Here is a 15,968-nt window from a genome sequence, read left to right as displayed (position 1 = left end):
AATCTCATCATACCCTTAAGGAAAGACAATTTCAGATTGCTATCCTTTGTGCATACAATTGCTTCCTAGCTCCAATTTTACAATTACTCCCCGTTGTTCTGGACGCCACCCAACCTTGATCCCAACTTTGGAGGAAGTAGTTTCTCTCTTATATACACCCTCTCAAATTCTATCATCTTAAAAAAAAATATCTCAATTAGATCACCCTTGAATCTTCTACACTGAAGGGAATACAAACCGTGTCTATACAATCTGTTCTCATAATTTAACCTTTCAGAGCTGGTATTATTCTGGGGAATCTGCAGTGCACCCACTCCAAAGCCAATAAATCCTACCTGAGGTGTGGTGCCCAGAACTAAAAGTAGTTACTCCCAATGGCACCTAGCCAGGGCTTCATACATCATCAAACAAGCATGCAAAATGGACAGGCAAGAGGAGGCTAGTTGGTCTATCAAGCCTGTCCTCGAACCATGATGGCTGAACACCAGGACTATACCAACACCAGAATCCACTCCAGCCCGCCAACTTACCCAACCTTGTGAAATAAGAACATAAGAAATAGTGGCCCCTCGAGCCTGCTCTGCCATTCAATAATAGCATGGTTGATCTGATGTGGCCATAACTCCACTTTCCTGCCTGCCCTTCATTACCCTTGACTCCCTTGTCAATCAAAATCTGTCCAACTCAGCCTTGAATATGTTCAATGACCCAGCTTCCACAGCTCGCTGAGGGAGAGAATTCCCAAACACTAACAACCCTCGGAGAAGAAATTCCTTCTCATCTCCATCTTAAATGGGAGATCCCTTATTTTTAAACTGTGTCCCCCAGTTCTAGATTCCCCGAGGGGAAACATCCTCTCAGCATCTACCCGGTCAAACCCACTCAGAATCTTACATGTTTCAATAAGATCACCTCTCACTCTTCTAAACTCCAATGGGTATAGGCCCAACCTTTCCTTATAAGACAAACCCCTCATCCCAGGAATCAGCCTAGTGAACCTTCTCTGAATTGACTCCAATGCAACTATGTCCCACCTTAAGTAAGGTGACCAAAACTGTATATAATACTCTCGGTGTGGCCTACAGTTGTAGCAAGATTTTCCTACTTTCATACTCCGTCCCCCTTGCAATAAAGGCCAAATAACCTAGGAGAGACCATTTATCTTAAAAAACGTTCCAGATACAAAGCAGCATTCCACGGCTAGAACCATAAAATAAAGACATGGGAACTAGGCAGTGTGGTTGTGATATTCCACTTTATTCGGATGTACTAATAAATTTAAATCACCCCTAATGGGAGATCATCTCTCCTCTTGTTAACAGAAACATGGTCATATATTACACTGTATAAATCAAAACAAATTCACATTGTTTTTGTTTTTAAAAAAAAAATCCATCCTAAACAAAAATGCTGTAGCACCATAATGGTGCCGAAAACGAGTTCAGTACGATCCACGTACATCCACCTGTCTGGACCAATGAGGACCAGGTCACAAAGAGAACCAATGTACACTTAAATTAACGTTTAATAATATTGTCTTACTTCAAAAAGGAGGGATCTTTGATATTTGCCTCCCAACTCAATATTCCAAAAGAAAGACCAGATTCCAAGGTACGAGAATTACATTTCACGTTTCTTTCTAACTCTCCCCCCCCCACCCCCACATAAGAAAAAATAAAAAACACTGAAAAAGTTGATTAAAAAAGTATTACAATAGAAGTTTCACACTTTTGTAACATTACCCTGCAATGACTTGCATTGAATGGTCTAGGCATCACTATCTTGCGCACCTTGCACAGGGCGGTTATAGTTTACAAACGTACGCGGAAGGTAAGAAAATATGATCCGTGAACTTGGCAACTTTGAAGAAGTAGTTTTACGGGAATTAGGTGCGAGAGAAGAGGAACGAAACTGGGTCTTTGGAAAAGACAGCGATACCTTAACAACGGAGGGGCTGAGTCCCCCTGATGGTTGGGAAACGTTAGCAGTCCTCCTTAGGGCAGCCAGCACAGACACAATGGGTCAAATGGCTGCCTTCTGTGCTGTAACAATTCTATGGTTGTATGAAATAGTATAGGGCTTCATAGTGATTTTCAAGCTCACAAGAGTAACACAACTGTCCACAGGGTGGGAGGGACAGGGGTGTGCGAGGGGGGTTGGTGGGAGAGAAAGGGAGAAAGAGACACAGAAAGCAGGGGCGAAAACAAGAAAGTAAAACAAATGAAGAGAGGGCGAGAGGGAGAAACGAAGAGGATGGGCGATGGGAAGAGAGCGAGGCGGAGAGGAATGGAGAAAGGGGTAGGAAAAAGAGAGGGAAGGAGGGAGAGAGAAAGAGAAATGGGGACAAGGTGCAGAGGGGGGACAGGAGGGGGAGATGGGGAGGAAAGAGAGGAAAAGGGGAGGGGGGGAGAGAGATGGTGAGAAGGAGAAAGATAGGAAGAGAGACAGAGGGAAATGGGGAGAGAAGGATGCGGAGAAAAAGAGAGAGAGAGAGAGAGAGAAATGGGAAGGAAAGAGAGAGACATGACACAATAGAAAGGTGACATTGCTCTGGATAACACTCCTAGGCATTTGAAGAGCTGTAATTCTAACTCTGAGATCCTGTTTCCCGCTCTGTGACTGTTGCATCCACAATTAATCGCCAAAACATCACCAACCAAAAAACAACGAAAAATATAATTTGGACAAAGTAAAGATGGGAGAAAATGACCCAAACTATAGAAAAATCCCTTTTTCAAGGGACAGGTTATGGCTAACGTTAAAATATAGGCACATTAACGACATCATTGCAGCTTCAGCAACAGGTGCTTAAATACACAGTGGAAGGGTGCCCAGTTTGCGAGGGGTCTTCCCACTGCCTTTGCAACTCATTTCTTTCACTAAAGGTGAATTCAGGGTGTTTCCAGACACTTGTCAATTACATTAGGTACATTTCTATAGGATGGTGCCACTTCAGAAACTGTCCCCACCTTTGCGTTGAGACCTTTCTTCAAGAAAAAAAATGGTCAATTTTCTTTGCTGCCACTTCCCCCTTTCACTGTATGCAGGTGGGGCTCCGAGACTTTCACTGCCAGAGTGTCGGGAGCTCTAAGCGTCCTCTGTAATTGTAGCCACCCCATCCTTCCCTCTGCCTGTTTCCCACTCATTTAAGAGGGTCTGTTCAAAGCTTCAGGATGTTCAGATGATTGGGAGAATTGCCCACCCTACCAAACTTTCTTGGACTCCAATCCAAAATAAAAACTCAAAGCCGAAAAGGAAAGCAGGTCTTGCAAACAAAATAAATTAAAGTCCTGGAACATGTCACCAGCCATTTCTCAGCTGATGTCAGCTGGACCTTAGTGAGAATAAGAAACAAGAAAATCCTTGCTATTAAAACACACACACGCACACACTCAGTAAACAGATTGTAATGCGATTTTTTTTTTTTCCTTTATACAAATATTGACATCTATTTCAAAACATACTACTGAGTACCTGAGGGAAAAGAAGTTTTTGAGAAAAGTCATCATGTCCGGCAACGCAGCTAAAACCTTTCCCAGTCAGGCCAACCTGTCTCTCGTGTAGAGTGGCCAACAGAGCAGACAGCCACACCCCAGGGCCATTCTCCTTTCAGGCAGGGAGCAAGCTGTCAACTAACCAACATTGGCCCATACACTCCACAATTGCAAAGGTGGACTGTTCCTTGGATTGCAAGCTTCATGGGAAGATGGTGATTACGGTGGAGCAGTGGGGGTGAGTGGGGAAGGCTTAAGGAGGTTTCTAATCATGATGCTCCAGCCATCATGAGTGTGAGGACATGCTTGATAGACGTGTGATTGTGTGTGGGGGTGTGTGTGTGTGTGTGTGTGGGGGTATGTGTGTGTGGGGGTGTGTGTGTGTGTGGGGGTGTGTATCTACGCACGTGTGTCTATATAGCAGGAAAAAGTGAGTTACGTCTTCCGTTGTCTTACTTGGGTTGGGGCAAATCAAAAGGGCCAGCAGCAGATGAATTTTACAACAACCCATATTAGAAACGTTGATTTTGGGTGGCTACTGAGTTAACAAGGCATGAATATTCAGATCCCAATACCCAAATTGGGTTTCATTAGCAGTTAGCTCTGGCAATGAGATCCCTCTCTCACAGCCAACAAGGTGAACAATGGAATTCTCCCCAATAAGTGCAATTCCCGTGATATAAGGGTGGAATTTGATCAATTTCTCGAGCTGTGGGGCAGTCAGGTGCTCAACAGATGACGCCTGCCCCCATCCCAATTTATGTCATCTAAACCACTGCTCAACTCCCACCCTTCAGCACAGTACAGTCCTTTCACAATCCTTTCTTCCCCAACGTAGCTTGTGACAGGCAGAAAGGCATGAGAAACAAATGTCCCAAGCCTTATTCTGGAGATCTACTAACTCTCGTTGCTTTATTATTCTGAGCTATGCCCAAGAAGCCAGGAAAGTGATCTACCCTTGGGAACTCTCCCCCTATGGCTCACAGTGACTTTCAAGCAATTCCTCCATGCAGAAATTGCTACTAATCTTGCTCCAAAGGGATTAGGATTAGATGGCAATGGGTTTGATAGCATACACGCTAAGAGAAGCTTCTTAAAGGATTCAGCCTTTAAGGATTTTGATGGAATAAATAAGGAAGATGTGTTTCCACTGATGGAGGGTTGGGAAACAGAGGACACAGATATAAGAATTTGGCAGGAGAACCAGAAGGGAGAATTTTAAAAAAACAATGAGTTATGATGATCTGGAATGTGTTGATTGAGAGAGTGGTGGAAACAAATTCAACTGTAATTTTCAAAAGGCAACTTGATAAATACTTGAAAAGGAATAAATTGACTGGCTGTGGGGAAAGAATGGGACAGTGGGACTAATTGGATAGCCCTGCAGAAGAGCTGGCACAGGCCTAATGGACCGAATGGCCTCCATATATGCTGTATGATTCTACGATAAAGGAATGGAATCAGAGTCAGTGCTGATGGAAAACCCGCAAACGATTGGGCAGTGTGTATTCTTTCACCCACACCCTGCCAAAATGTAACTGGTGACAACGGAGCCATGATCTGTAATGAATAAGGACCATAGTAGCCCCTGGTGGACAAGTACATGTGAAGTTACTGAAATTCAGTGTCACCTATAGGTGCTGATACTATTTTCGTTAGCCCAGTCCAGCACAGGCTCACCTGTCTCTACCTTGCACCCAGGTAATCTCATCAACTGGTCCATGAAATAGGCACATTTAGGATGAGGTAGAGGATGGTTGTCTAACCCCCCCCAATCCCACCCTCCCAATGTGCTCCAAAACCTGCAAAGTGAGATCTTCCCCAGTAGCTCTGCTTGAATGGTTGGCCAGGGTACGACAGGACATATGTTGGCCCATCTGTGCTTGAAAGGTTCAATTCTGTAACCTTTGCTGACAAAGTCACAAGGGGATGCTAGTCCGCGAGGACCACCAGTTCGCCATCGCTGCGATACTCCACGTCGGAGTCATCTTCTTCACCATACTCGTATATTTCACTGTTAGCATCATTCAGGTGCATTTCCTTCATATCTGTCTGTTCCAGTTTGAGACTCCGTGTGTTGAGGATCACAGGCATGTTGGGATCAGGACTGCAGGGTCGATAGTGTTCCGACACTGCTGGCTGTACAGGAATGGAAGTCATCCCAATCTGTCCGGGATACATCACTTCTGAAGGGTGCAAGTGAACTTGATCCTGTTGCCTGCAGGGGGGGAAGCAACAAAGCATTATAAATTCTTCATGTATACACACCAAGATTAATCAATGAGCGACACAAATAGAAAGATGGTTGTTTTCATGCCCCAAATTTAAAAGGGACTTCTAATCTCACCACACTGTACCAGCCAGTGGGTAGCACGTATGCCTCTGAGTCAGGAGATTTCACTCCAGAGGTTTGAATACAAAATCTAGGCTGAGACCCCAGTGCAGTATCAAAGGAGTGTGGCACTGCCAGAGGTGCCATCTTTCGCTTGAGACCTTAAACGGAGGGCCCTCTCAGTTGGGACATGAAAGAATTATTAGAACCATATCTACAAGAACTATAGTTTCTTTTACAACTTGCAAGGAGATTGCATTATTTGGACACTTGGGGGCTGACCTGGATTTAAAAAAAAAAAATGGTTGTAAGTTCATCTTGGACCGGGGAGGGAGCATGCCTTGTCCAAGAAATCACATGATGTCAGCTAAATGACCAGCAATTGTGGAGGAGAGCTATTTGTTTATTTGAATTACAATCACTTCAAATAATGGGGAAAAAACCTGTTTTAAAGGCAAAGGCCTGGTGATTTACTAGAAATCACCTGGCGGAGGAGCTTTATGTTTTGAACTTGGTGTTTTGAACTCAGTTGGGAATGTACTGAAGAGGAGAAAAGCTGTCTAGCTCACATTCTCCTTGCCTTCAGTGTGGTATCACTATCCAGCAAGGAATCCACATCTGAGGGGAACTTGTCTGTATTTGGAAACCTGAGAGGCTGAGACAAAAAGGATTGATCAGGCTCCATTTTTCTCCACGCTGAAGCTCTGTTGGTGAGAAACTCCAGACATCTACCGGAACGAGTGACCCGTCCTCACATGAGGGAGAACCAGATCAACAGCGTCAAAACCTACGAACTTTATCCTTTATATAAAGTTTTTTTCTTTAACCCATCTCTGCAGGGACCCTGTTTGTTTGTCCTGTGCTTACTGGGGAATGTTAAAAGGGACAGATCGTTACACTTGCAGATTACAAATTTTGCGTAAACCAGTTCTTGTCACTTGTCTCAAAAAAAGTTCCATTTTATAATAAACCAATCATTCTGAGTTTATTGAAAGAAGCCTGGTTAAAGTCTCTTTTATTCTGGGTCTAACAGTAGCGAAGGTAAATAATTGGCCATTTTTGTAAGTGAATTAAACATTTAAACTAATGGTGCGATCTGTGGAGTAGTGGGACTAGATAACTGTGCATTCCTTCCATTCCGGTCATGACAGGATCCATGGCACTATTCTGAAGAATATATGAAGATACAAATTAGGAGCAGGAGTAGGCCACTCGGCCCCTCGAGCCTGCTCTGCCATTCAATAAGATCATGGCTGATCTGACTGCAACCTCATCTCCAAATTCCTGTCTACCCCCAATAACCTTTCGCCCCTTGCTTATCAAGAATCTATCTATCCATATATCTATCCATATACCTATCCATCTACCTCTGCCTTAAAAATATTCAGACTCTGCTTCCACCACCTTTTGAGGAAGAGAGTTCCAAAGACTCATGACCCTCAAAGAAATATTTTCTCCTCATCTCTGTCTTAAATGAGTGACCCCTCGATTTTTAAAGAGTGACCCCCTAGCTCTAGATTCTCCCACCAGAGGAAACATCCTTTCCACATCCACCCCTCAGGATCTCATGGCCAGAATATTACATCCCATGGGTGGGCGCGTGCCCGACCCGAACGGGCATAAAATCGTGCGAAATGATGTCGGGTGAGCATCCCAACCTCATCGCCCACCATTGTGATATTTCGCTCGGTGGGCACCGCAAAACTCAGAAGAGTGCCCGCCGAAATTTAGGCAGGCGATTAATATCATTAACAGCCCAATTGTAAGCCAGTTTTCATGGCCTGTCCAACCTTACGGTTGGTGGACGGGCCAATTGGCCAGAGGGCTTCACATTTTTGATGAAACTTCATTCAAGGGCGGAATGAAATCTGTTAGGATTTAGAATAAAATAAATATTTGGGGACTTTTTTTTTTAAATGAGGTATGCTTTCAGGTGCTTGATTGAGCTGCTTGGGCATTTTTTTGCAACATTTTTGTGCTTTCTTCTATTATTTGGAGGTCTGCAGCTTCCTGAGGCATCTGTCTGCCTTCAGGGAGCTCAGTAAAAGCTTGGCCTGTGAGTGTGAAATGTCGGTCGGGGGCCGATTGCAGTCAAGGGACCATTTCCCGTCCACTCCCAGGCCCGCCGATCGCATGTGCCCAACGAGCACAAAATTCAGACCTATATGTTTCAATCAAGTCACCTCACTCTTCTAAGCTCCAGCAGATACAAGCCTATGGTGTCCAACATTTCTTCATAAGACAACCCACCCATTCCAGGTACGTGTCTGGTAAATCTCTGAACTGCTTCCAACGCATTTACATCCTTCCTTAAACCAGGAGAACAATATTGTACACAGTACTCCAGGTGTGGTCTCACCAGTGCCCTGCACAACTGAAGCATAACCTCTCTACTTTTGCATTCAATTCCCCTCGCAATTAATAACATTCTATCAGCTTTTCTAATCGCTTGTTTTACCTGCATACTAACCTTCTGCGATTCATGTACTAGAACACCCAGATCTCTCTGCACCTCAGAGCTCTGCAAGCTCTCATATGCTTCTTTTTTATTCTTCCTGCCAAAATGGACAATTTCATATTTTCCCACATTATACTCCATTTGCCAAGCTTTGCCCACTCACTTAACCTATCTAAATCCCTTTGTAGCGTCCATATGTCCTCTTCACAACTTACTTTCCTTCTTTATGTCATCAGCAAATTTAGCACCCATATGCATTTATATAAATTGTAAAAGGTTGAGGCCCCAGCATTGATCACTGATCCTTACAACTTACCAACCAGAAAATGACCCATTTATGCCTACTCTGTTTCCTGGTAGTGAGCCAACCTTCTATCCATACCAACATGTTACCCCCTACTTGAGCTTTTAATTTCCACAATGACCTTTGATGTGGCACCTTATCAAATGCCATCTGGAAAACTAAGTACAGTACATCCACTGGTTCCCATTTATCCACAGCACATGTTACTTCTTCAAAGAATTCCAATAAATTGGTTAAACATGGTATCCCTTTCACAAAACCATGTTGACTCTGCCTGATTACCTTGAATTTCTAAGTGCCCTGCTATAACGTCTTTAATAACAGCTTCTAACGTTTTCCCTGTGACAGATGTTAGGCTAACTGGCCTGTAGTTTCCGGATTTTTGTCTCCCTCCCTTATTAAATAGGGGAGTTACATTTGCTATTTTCCAATCTAATGGAACCTTCCCTGAATCTAGGGAATATTGAAAAATTAAAACCAATGCATCAACTATTTGACTGGCCACTTCTTTTAAGACCCTAGGATGAAGTCCATCAGGACCCGAGGACTTGTCAGCCCACAGCTCCAGCAATTTGCTCAGTAACAGTTCTCTGGTGGTTGTAATTTTCTTGAATTCCTCCCTCTCTTCCATTTCCTGATTTACAGCTATTTCTGGGATGTTACTTGTATCCTCTATAGTGGAGTCCAATGCAAAATACCTGTTCAATTCATCTGCCATCTCCCTATTTTCTATTATTAATTCCCCTGACTCACTTTCTATAGGACCAACTCTCACTTTGTTAACTGTTTTCTTTTTTAAATATCTATAGAAACCCGTACTGACTGTCTTTATTTCTAGCTAGCTTTCTCTTGTACTCTAATTTTTCCCTCTTTATTAATCTTTTTGTCTTTCATTGCTGTTTTTTATATTCTGTCCAATCTTCTGAGCTGACACCCATCTTTGTGCAATTATACGCTTTTTCTTTAAGTCTAATACTATCTTCAACTTTTTTAGTTAACCCCGGATGGTTGGAATCTTTCCCTTACTGGAATGTAGTAAGAAGAGCATGTGAGTTCTCCCTCATGTCTTGGCCAATATTTATCCCTCAACCAACTAGAACAGATTATCTGGTCATGATCACATTGAATTTTATGGGACATTACTGTGTGCAGATTGGCAGCCATGTTTCTTACATTGCAACAGTGATTATGTCTCAAAGGTGTCTGTAAAGTGATTTGAGACATCCTGCAGTGGTCATTTCAGAAGAACCCCATTGTGGCATTCTTGTAATTGCAAGAGAGGTTCCGATAATACATTAGTGGGTATGAGCCTCCCACTTTTCCATGGCTAAACTGTGTTGAACACCAATCTGATATGAACAAGTCTCTTACTGTTGGAAGGGGCAAAGCATTGTACTTGTAGCCAGCATGTAAGAAACAAGAGCAGAGAGACAGTAGCTCTTTGATAGGAAGCTCTCTTTGCCTTGGCGGAGTCCATTATAGAAAAATCAAACTGTGGGAACTCCTGACTTGTCTGCGCAACCTTCAAGGTTTCAAGGGGTAAAGTTCAACTTTGTGCTTTTGGTGAATGGAGCATCCCCCAACCACAAACACACGTTGGAAACTCTAGCACGTACATTCAGTGATTTTCCAACCAATGACTGGAGCAACATGCACTGGAATTTCAGTGGGAATAGTTCTCAATCAGGACCATGGAATTGGAAACAAGTCCTTTCAAGATTTTCTGCCACCTGACCTTCACTTCCATCCTTCAGGTTGTTCTGAGTTAGCTTCGAGACTTCCGCAAGATTGCCATAGAGTGGTGATGATAAGGTTGCCATTAGTTCTTTGCAAAGGTAGCTGGCACCGACTAGCTGCACATCCTCAGGCACTCTTAGAGCAGAGCAAGAGGATCTGCACACCAGCAAAATCATTCCTGAGGCCTTCTAAAGTCATCTGATCACTGACGTTAATACTCGGAGTGAAAAACCCCATTCTTCACTAAGTTTACATACAGAGGAACAGGAGGAGGCCATTCAGCCTCTCGGGCCTGCTCAACCATTTCATTAAATCATGGCTGATCTGTGCTTCCAGATCATTTACCTGCTTTTCCTCCATATCTCTTAATAACTTTGCCCAAAACCAATCTGTCGATCCCACTCTTGAATGCTCCAATTGCCCTAGTGTGGCTTGAGTTGAGCATAAAGACTGGCGTGAACTGGTTGCAGCGAAAGGCCTGCTTCTGTGTCATATATCCTATGTAAAGCATATCCATGCTAACTTGGAGTATGGAAGAACCTCATTGTCTCTTCATGCAGTGCATTTGATAAAGGGTATGGAAACCTCAAACCCTATTACACCCTTCTGTCGACAGGTGGCTGGACAATCAATAAGGCATGGGCAATGCTGGAGAACTGTTGGGCTTGATGCACCAACAGAGCGAGTGTAAATAGCTTCCCCCATAGGCATTAAAAGGGGCAAATGGCTCGATCTGGTCTGTTCTAAGTTAACGGATCTCAACAAGGCCAGTAACAGGCAGCGGACAATCAGTGCCTCCTATTGGAAGTGGGCATGTGACTAATGGGCAATGGCTGGGTTCAGTTGCAATGCCTTCTGGTTGGCACCACCAGCCGACAGGCAAATGAATAATGGCCATTTAGGGGCAAAGTGATGTCTGTGTAATTTGGCAAAAAGTCATTGGGAGCTATTTTGACTCTGTGATCGTATACCAGCCAATCGGAAGCCCACTTTACATCTTGTCCAATTTTTATTTCCATCGTCGTTCAAAAATCATGAGATGTGACCAGAATAGGAAAAAAGTGTGAAGCCTTTGTTCCTCTATGTGCGAACTTTGTGAATAATGTCTCTCAGAGCCATACAGCTTTTGTTTGTCGCTTGGGAAACTCACCCAACAGGGTAGCACTGCTGCACCTCCTGCCGCCTGTACTTCATCAACGCCTTGTATTCCCCAACTCTCAGCCTCTTCCCGTCCACGATGCAGGTCCGTTTGGGCCGGGGCTTGTACTTGTAGTCTGGATACTTCTCCAGATGTTGTCGACTCAACCTTGCCTGTTCCTCGTAGTACGGCTGTTTCTCAACGTTTGACATCGATTTCCAACGGGATCCTAAAATCAGAGATACTTCAGCATCAACAGCAAACTGCACTGGTGTCATTGAAAACAAGGCATGGTCATTTATTAGACTGCACTCACCCACAGAGTAACTTGGAGAAACTAATTAGATCTCTGCCAGGCTAGTATAAAGCACCAGACGGCAACAGGTTTCCAAAAACTGCAAAAGTACTTCCAATAATTTTAAATCTACTGCAAGCAGCTTGGATATATTGGGTAAACATTACGCTACATCTATACAAAGCCCTGGTTAGACTACATCTGGAGTAATGTGTTCAGTTCTGGACACCACACTTTAGGGAAGACACATTGGGTGGAAGGTGGAATCTTGTGCTCTTACTGGTGGCAAACTTGGAGGTGGGCAGGGCATGTAATTAGGCAGGATGGGGACATACCGGAAACCTACCGCCTTCCCCACCTCCGGCAGCATTAATTTTTGGGTGGGAAGGCCCATTGTTGACCTTTCTGCCCCACAGCCAATTGAGGCTCTTAAGTGGCCAATTAAGGGCAGGGTGGTGGGGGCCCCTCGATCAAAGGTACTTCAGAGCCTGATGGAGGGACTAGTCATCGGGGCCTGCAGAGAGCCACCACCCCGTGCCCCACCCACCCCCTTTTATTTATGCTGACCACCTTACACTCCTCGCCCTGTGACCCTCACCCCGTGAATCCTCCCCCAACCCCCTTCCAAATTACTTATCTGTGGCCTGGGTTGCTGAGTGATCCTGGAACTCCAGTAGGTGTTTTTCCAGCAGCAGCCACTACCTTCCCTGTGGTGCTGCTGAGCACAAGAGTTGCCGGCCTCCGATTGGCCAATAGCTCTTGGTCAGCAACACCTCCACCCCCTGGGGGTCTTCATTCTAGGGGAATCCCCCACTCCCTGATTGGCTTGTGTTTTGGTGGGCCTTCCAGAAAAGAGGCAGCGCGGGTCTCTCTCTGGATCCCCAGCCAGCTGTCAAGGCCCCCAACTCCTCAACAAGATTCCACCTATTGGCCTGGAGGGAGTGCGGTGCCAAAATAATATCTGGACTTCAAGGGTTAAATTAAGAGGAGAGGTTATACAAATGTGGGAATTTAGAAGGCTAAGGGTCATTTGGTTGGTTTTCAAGATAACAAAGGAAACAGTTGGGTAGAGAGAGCGAGAAACCCTTTCCATTAGTTGAGGAGTCGAGCACTGGGGAACATAGTCTAAAGGCTCCTGCCAGATGTTTCAAAACTGAAGTTAAGAAACACTTCTACATTCAAAGAGTGGTAAAAGTTTGGAACTCTCTTCTGCAGATAGCCATTGACGCGAGATCAATTATTAATTTTAAATCTGAAATAGGTCGGATAATCTCTGAAAGATAATGGTTACTACAAAAAGGGGGTGGGGGATGGGGAATCTAGACAAAGACCTGAGCATGTTTCTGTTGAAATGTTCTACTTAATTCGAGAATTCTACAAACGGCAGATAAGCACAGACAAAAAGCAGCTCTTTGGATTCAGTCCATTAAACACTCAGCCCAGCAGCTCGATCAGAACAAAAGTCAGGGGAAAATGCTACACAAAGCACACCCACACAGGTTCGGCACAATACTGATTAGATTTCTCAATCATACAGCTGTCTCTGGGCACTCCCAGACACGGACAGCACAAGTTAGATTCAGAATAAATCTGCTACAATACTGCACGGACAAAACTGCCTTAACCTTCAGTCTCAGCGGGTTACCCCTTACAACAAGCTACTGTGGCATTTCCCATTTCCGATTTCCACAACAACAACTTGCATTTACGCAGCACCTTGAGCATAGTAAAACATCCCAAGGTGCTCCACAGGGACAAAATTGGACACCGAGCTATATGAGGAGATATATTAGGGGAGATGATCAAAAGCTTGTTTAAAGGGATAGGTTTTAATGTGTATCTTGAAGGAGGAGATGGCGGTGGGGAGGTGGAGAATCTTAGGGAGGGAATTCTAGCACTGGTCACCTAGATAGCCAAAGCCACGGCCAACAATACTGGATGAAGGAAAACGGGGATGGGCCAGAGGTCAGAATTGGAGGAGCACAGAGCTTTTGGGAGCGTTGTTGGGCTGGGGGAAGTTGTAGAGGTAGGGAAGGGAAAGTCCATGATGGGGTTTGAGTACAAGGATGAGAATTTTAAACTCGAGGTGATGCCGGGCCAGAAGCCAATGTAGGTCAACGAGCACAGGGGTGATGAGAGAATAGGACTTGGTATCACATTTCTATGGCCCAAGTACGAGTGACAATTTAGTTCTAAGTTGCAAGTGGTTGTGTGCAGTGGGGTTTCACAACCACAATGGAACTGGGCTGGATCTGTCTGCTAACTAAGTACCATGGAGCTCCTCACCAGTAATCTGGCTTCAGCCCAGATCTGAGAAGCAGCATTATGACATGCAATGGCCAGTGCGCTATATGGTCCCTAAGCAAATATTAATGGGTTAGACACCTGTTAAAACTATTCACGTAAATTACGACATTAATACAGAAAGCACCCAATGAACAATGATGACTTGGTCTTGGGATGACAGCCGTGCTTAGAGCACCCAGGTTATTAATCCTCACAGTGTCCAGGTGTGTCCTAGTAACCTGCACTCTGTTTCCTTATGGCACAGAAAGATTCTGCTTTCAGGGCAATGCAGCTATGTAATGCTTCCTGGACTATTGTATTAATTTTCATTTTCAATGCCCTCTTGTCTACTGGAAGGGGAGAAACAGATGTACACACGACAGAAAATCAACACTCCTAGAGGATGTACAAGAAACAATGTGGAGAATGATGGGCAAGTACTTTCAACACATTGCCTCCAAGTCCAGGTATGAATAGAATTCCATTGTACATTTGTCTCTCTGCTTCATCTCTTTAATCTCCTTCACATTCATTTATTCCCCTAGTAATTTTGCACTGATATAGTTCCACTCATAGGGAGCCCTTTCACTTATCAATACTCTTTTGAGGAGGTGGTAATTCTGCTAATCTCTCATCTCATTTTGTCCTGCCCACAGTTGCATTTTTAAGTTACACAATCTGTTTGCACAGGCTCTGCTGGTTGTTAGTAAAGGATATCCATGCATCATAAGGCCATAAGACATAGGAGCAGAAATTAGGCCATTCGGCCCATCGAGTCTGCTCCGCCATTCAATCATGGCTGATAAGTTTCTCAACCCCATTCCCCCACCTTCTCTCCGTAACCTTTGATCCCCTTACCAATCAAGAACCTATCTATCTCCATCTTAAATACACTCAATGACCTGGCCTCCACAGCCTTCTGTGGCAATGAATTCCATAGATTCACCACTTTCTGGCTAAAGACGTTTCTCCTCATCTCTGTTCTAAAAGGTCTTCCCTTTATTCTGAGGATGTGCCCTCGGTCCTAGTCTCTCCTACTAATGGAAACATCTTCCCCATGTCCACTCTATCCAGGCCTTTCAGTATTCTGTAAGTTTCAATCAGATCCCCCCTCATCCTTCTAAACTCATTCGAGTAGAGACCCAGAGTCCTCAAACGTTCCTCATATGTTAAGCCTTTCATTCCTGGGATCATTCTCGTGAACCTCCTCTGGACCCTCTCCAGGGCCAGAACATCCTTCCTGAGATACGGGGCCCAAAATTGCTCACAATATTCTAAATGTGGTCTGACCAGAGCCTTATAAAGCCTCAGCAGCACATCTCTGCTTTTATATTCTAGTCCTCTCGAAATAAATGCCAACATTGCATTTGCCTTCCTAACTACCGACTCAACCTGCAAGTTAACCTTAAGAGAATCCTGGACTAGGACTCCCAAGTCCCTTTGCACTCCAGATTTCTGAATTCTCTCCCCATTTAGAAAATAGTCTTTGCCTCTATTCTTCCTACCAAAGTGCATGACCTCACACTTCCCCACGTTGTATTCCATCTGCCACTTCTTTGCCCATTCTCCTAACCTGTCCAAATCCTTCTGCAGCCTCCCTGCCTCCTCAATACTACCTGTCCCTCCACCTATCTTTGTATCATCTGCAAAATTAGCCAGGATGCCCTCAGTTCCTTCATCTAGATCATTAATGTATAAAGTGAAAAGTTGTGGTCCCAACACTGACCCCTGCGGAACTCCACTAGTCACCGGCCGCCATCCTGAGAAGGACCCCCTTATCCCCACTCTCTGCCTCCTGCCAGGCAGCCAATCTTCTATCCATGCTAGTACCTTGCCTCAAACACCATGGGCTCTTATCTTACTGAGCAGCCTCCTGTGCGGCACCTTGTCAAAGGCCTTCTGGAAGTCCAAGTAGATAACATCC

At 44.5% G+C, this 15,968-nt stretch overlaps 1 protein-coding gene across 4 annotated transcripts in view; it reads right to left on the bottom strand.

Annotated features, from left to right (window-relative positions):
* Positions 1-1,238: 1,238 nt before the first annotated feature.
* LOC144683402 (transcription factor SOX-13-like) overlaps positions 1,239-15,968 on the bottom strand; it is a 186,878-nt gene continuing 172,148 nt past the window's right edge. For all 4 annotated transcript variants that reach the window (XM_078546383.1, XM_078546384.1, XM_078546381.1 and 1 more), the window contains 2 exons: positions 11,476-11,692; positions 1,239-5,712 (listed from right to left, as the gene is read on the bottom strand). In XM_078546383.1, coding sequence (XP_078402509.1) covers positions 5,427-5,712; positions 11,476-11,692 — 503 coding nt within the window. In that variant the 3' untranslated portion in view covers positions 1,239-5,426. The remainder of the gene's footprint in view (positions 5,713-11,475; positions 11,693-15,968) is intronic.

Source organism: Cetorhinus maximus, chromosome 8 (assembly GCF_964194155.1).
Source record: "Cetorhinus maximus chromosome 8, sCetMax3.hap1.1, whole genome shotgun sequence".
Classification (NCBI taxonomy): domain Eukaryota; kingdom Metazoa; phylum Chordata; class Chondrichthyes; order Lamniformes; family Cetorhinidae; genus Cetorhinus; species Cetorhinus maximus.
The sequence above is the reverse complement of the archived record's forward strand: the minus strand, read 5'-3'. Positions and strand labels throughout refer to the sequence as shown.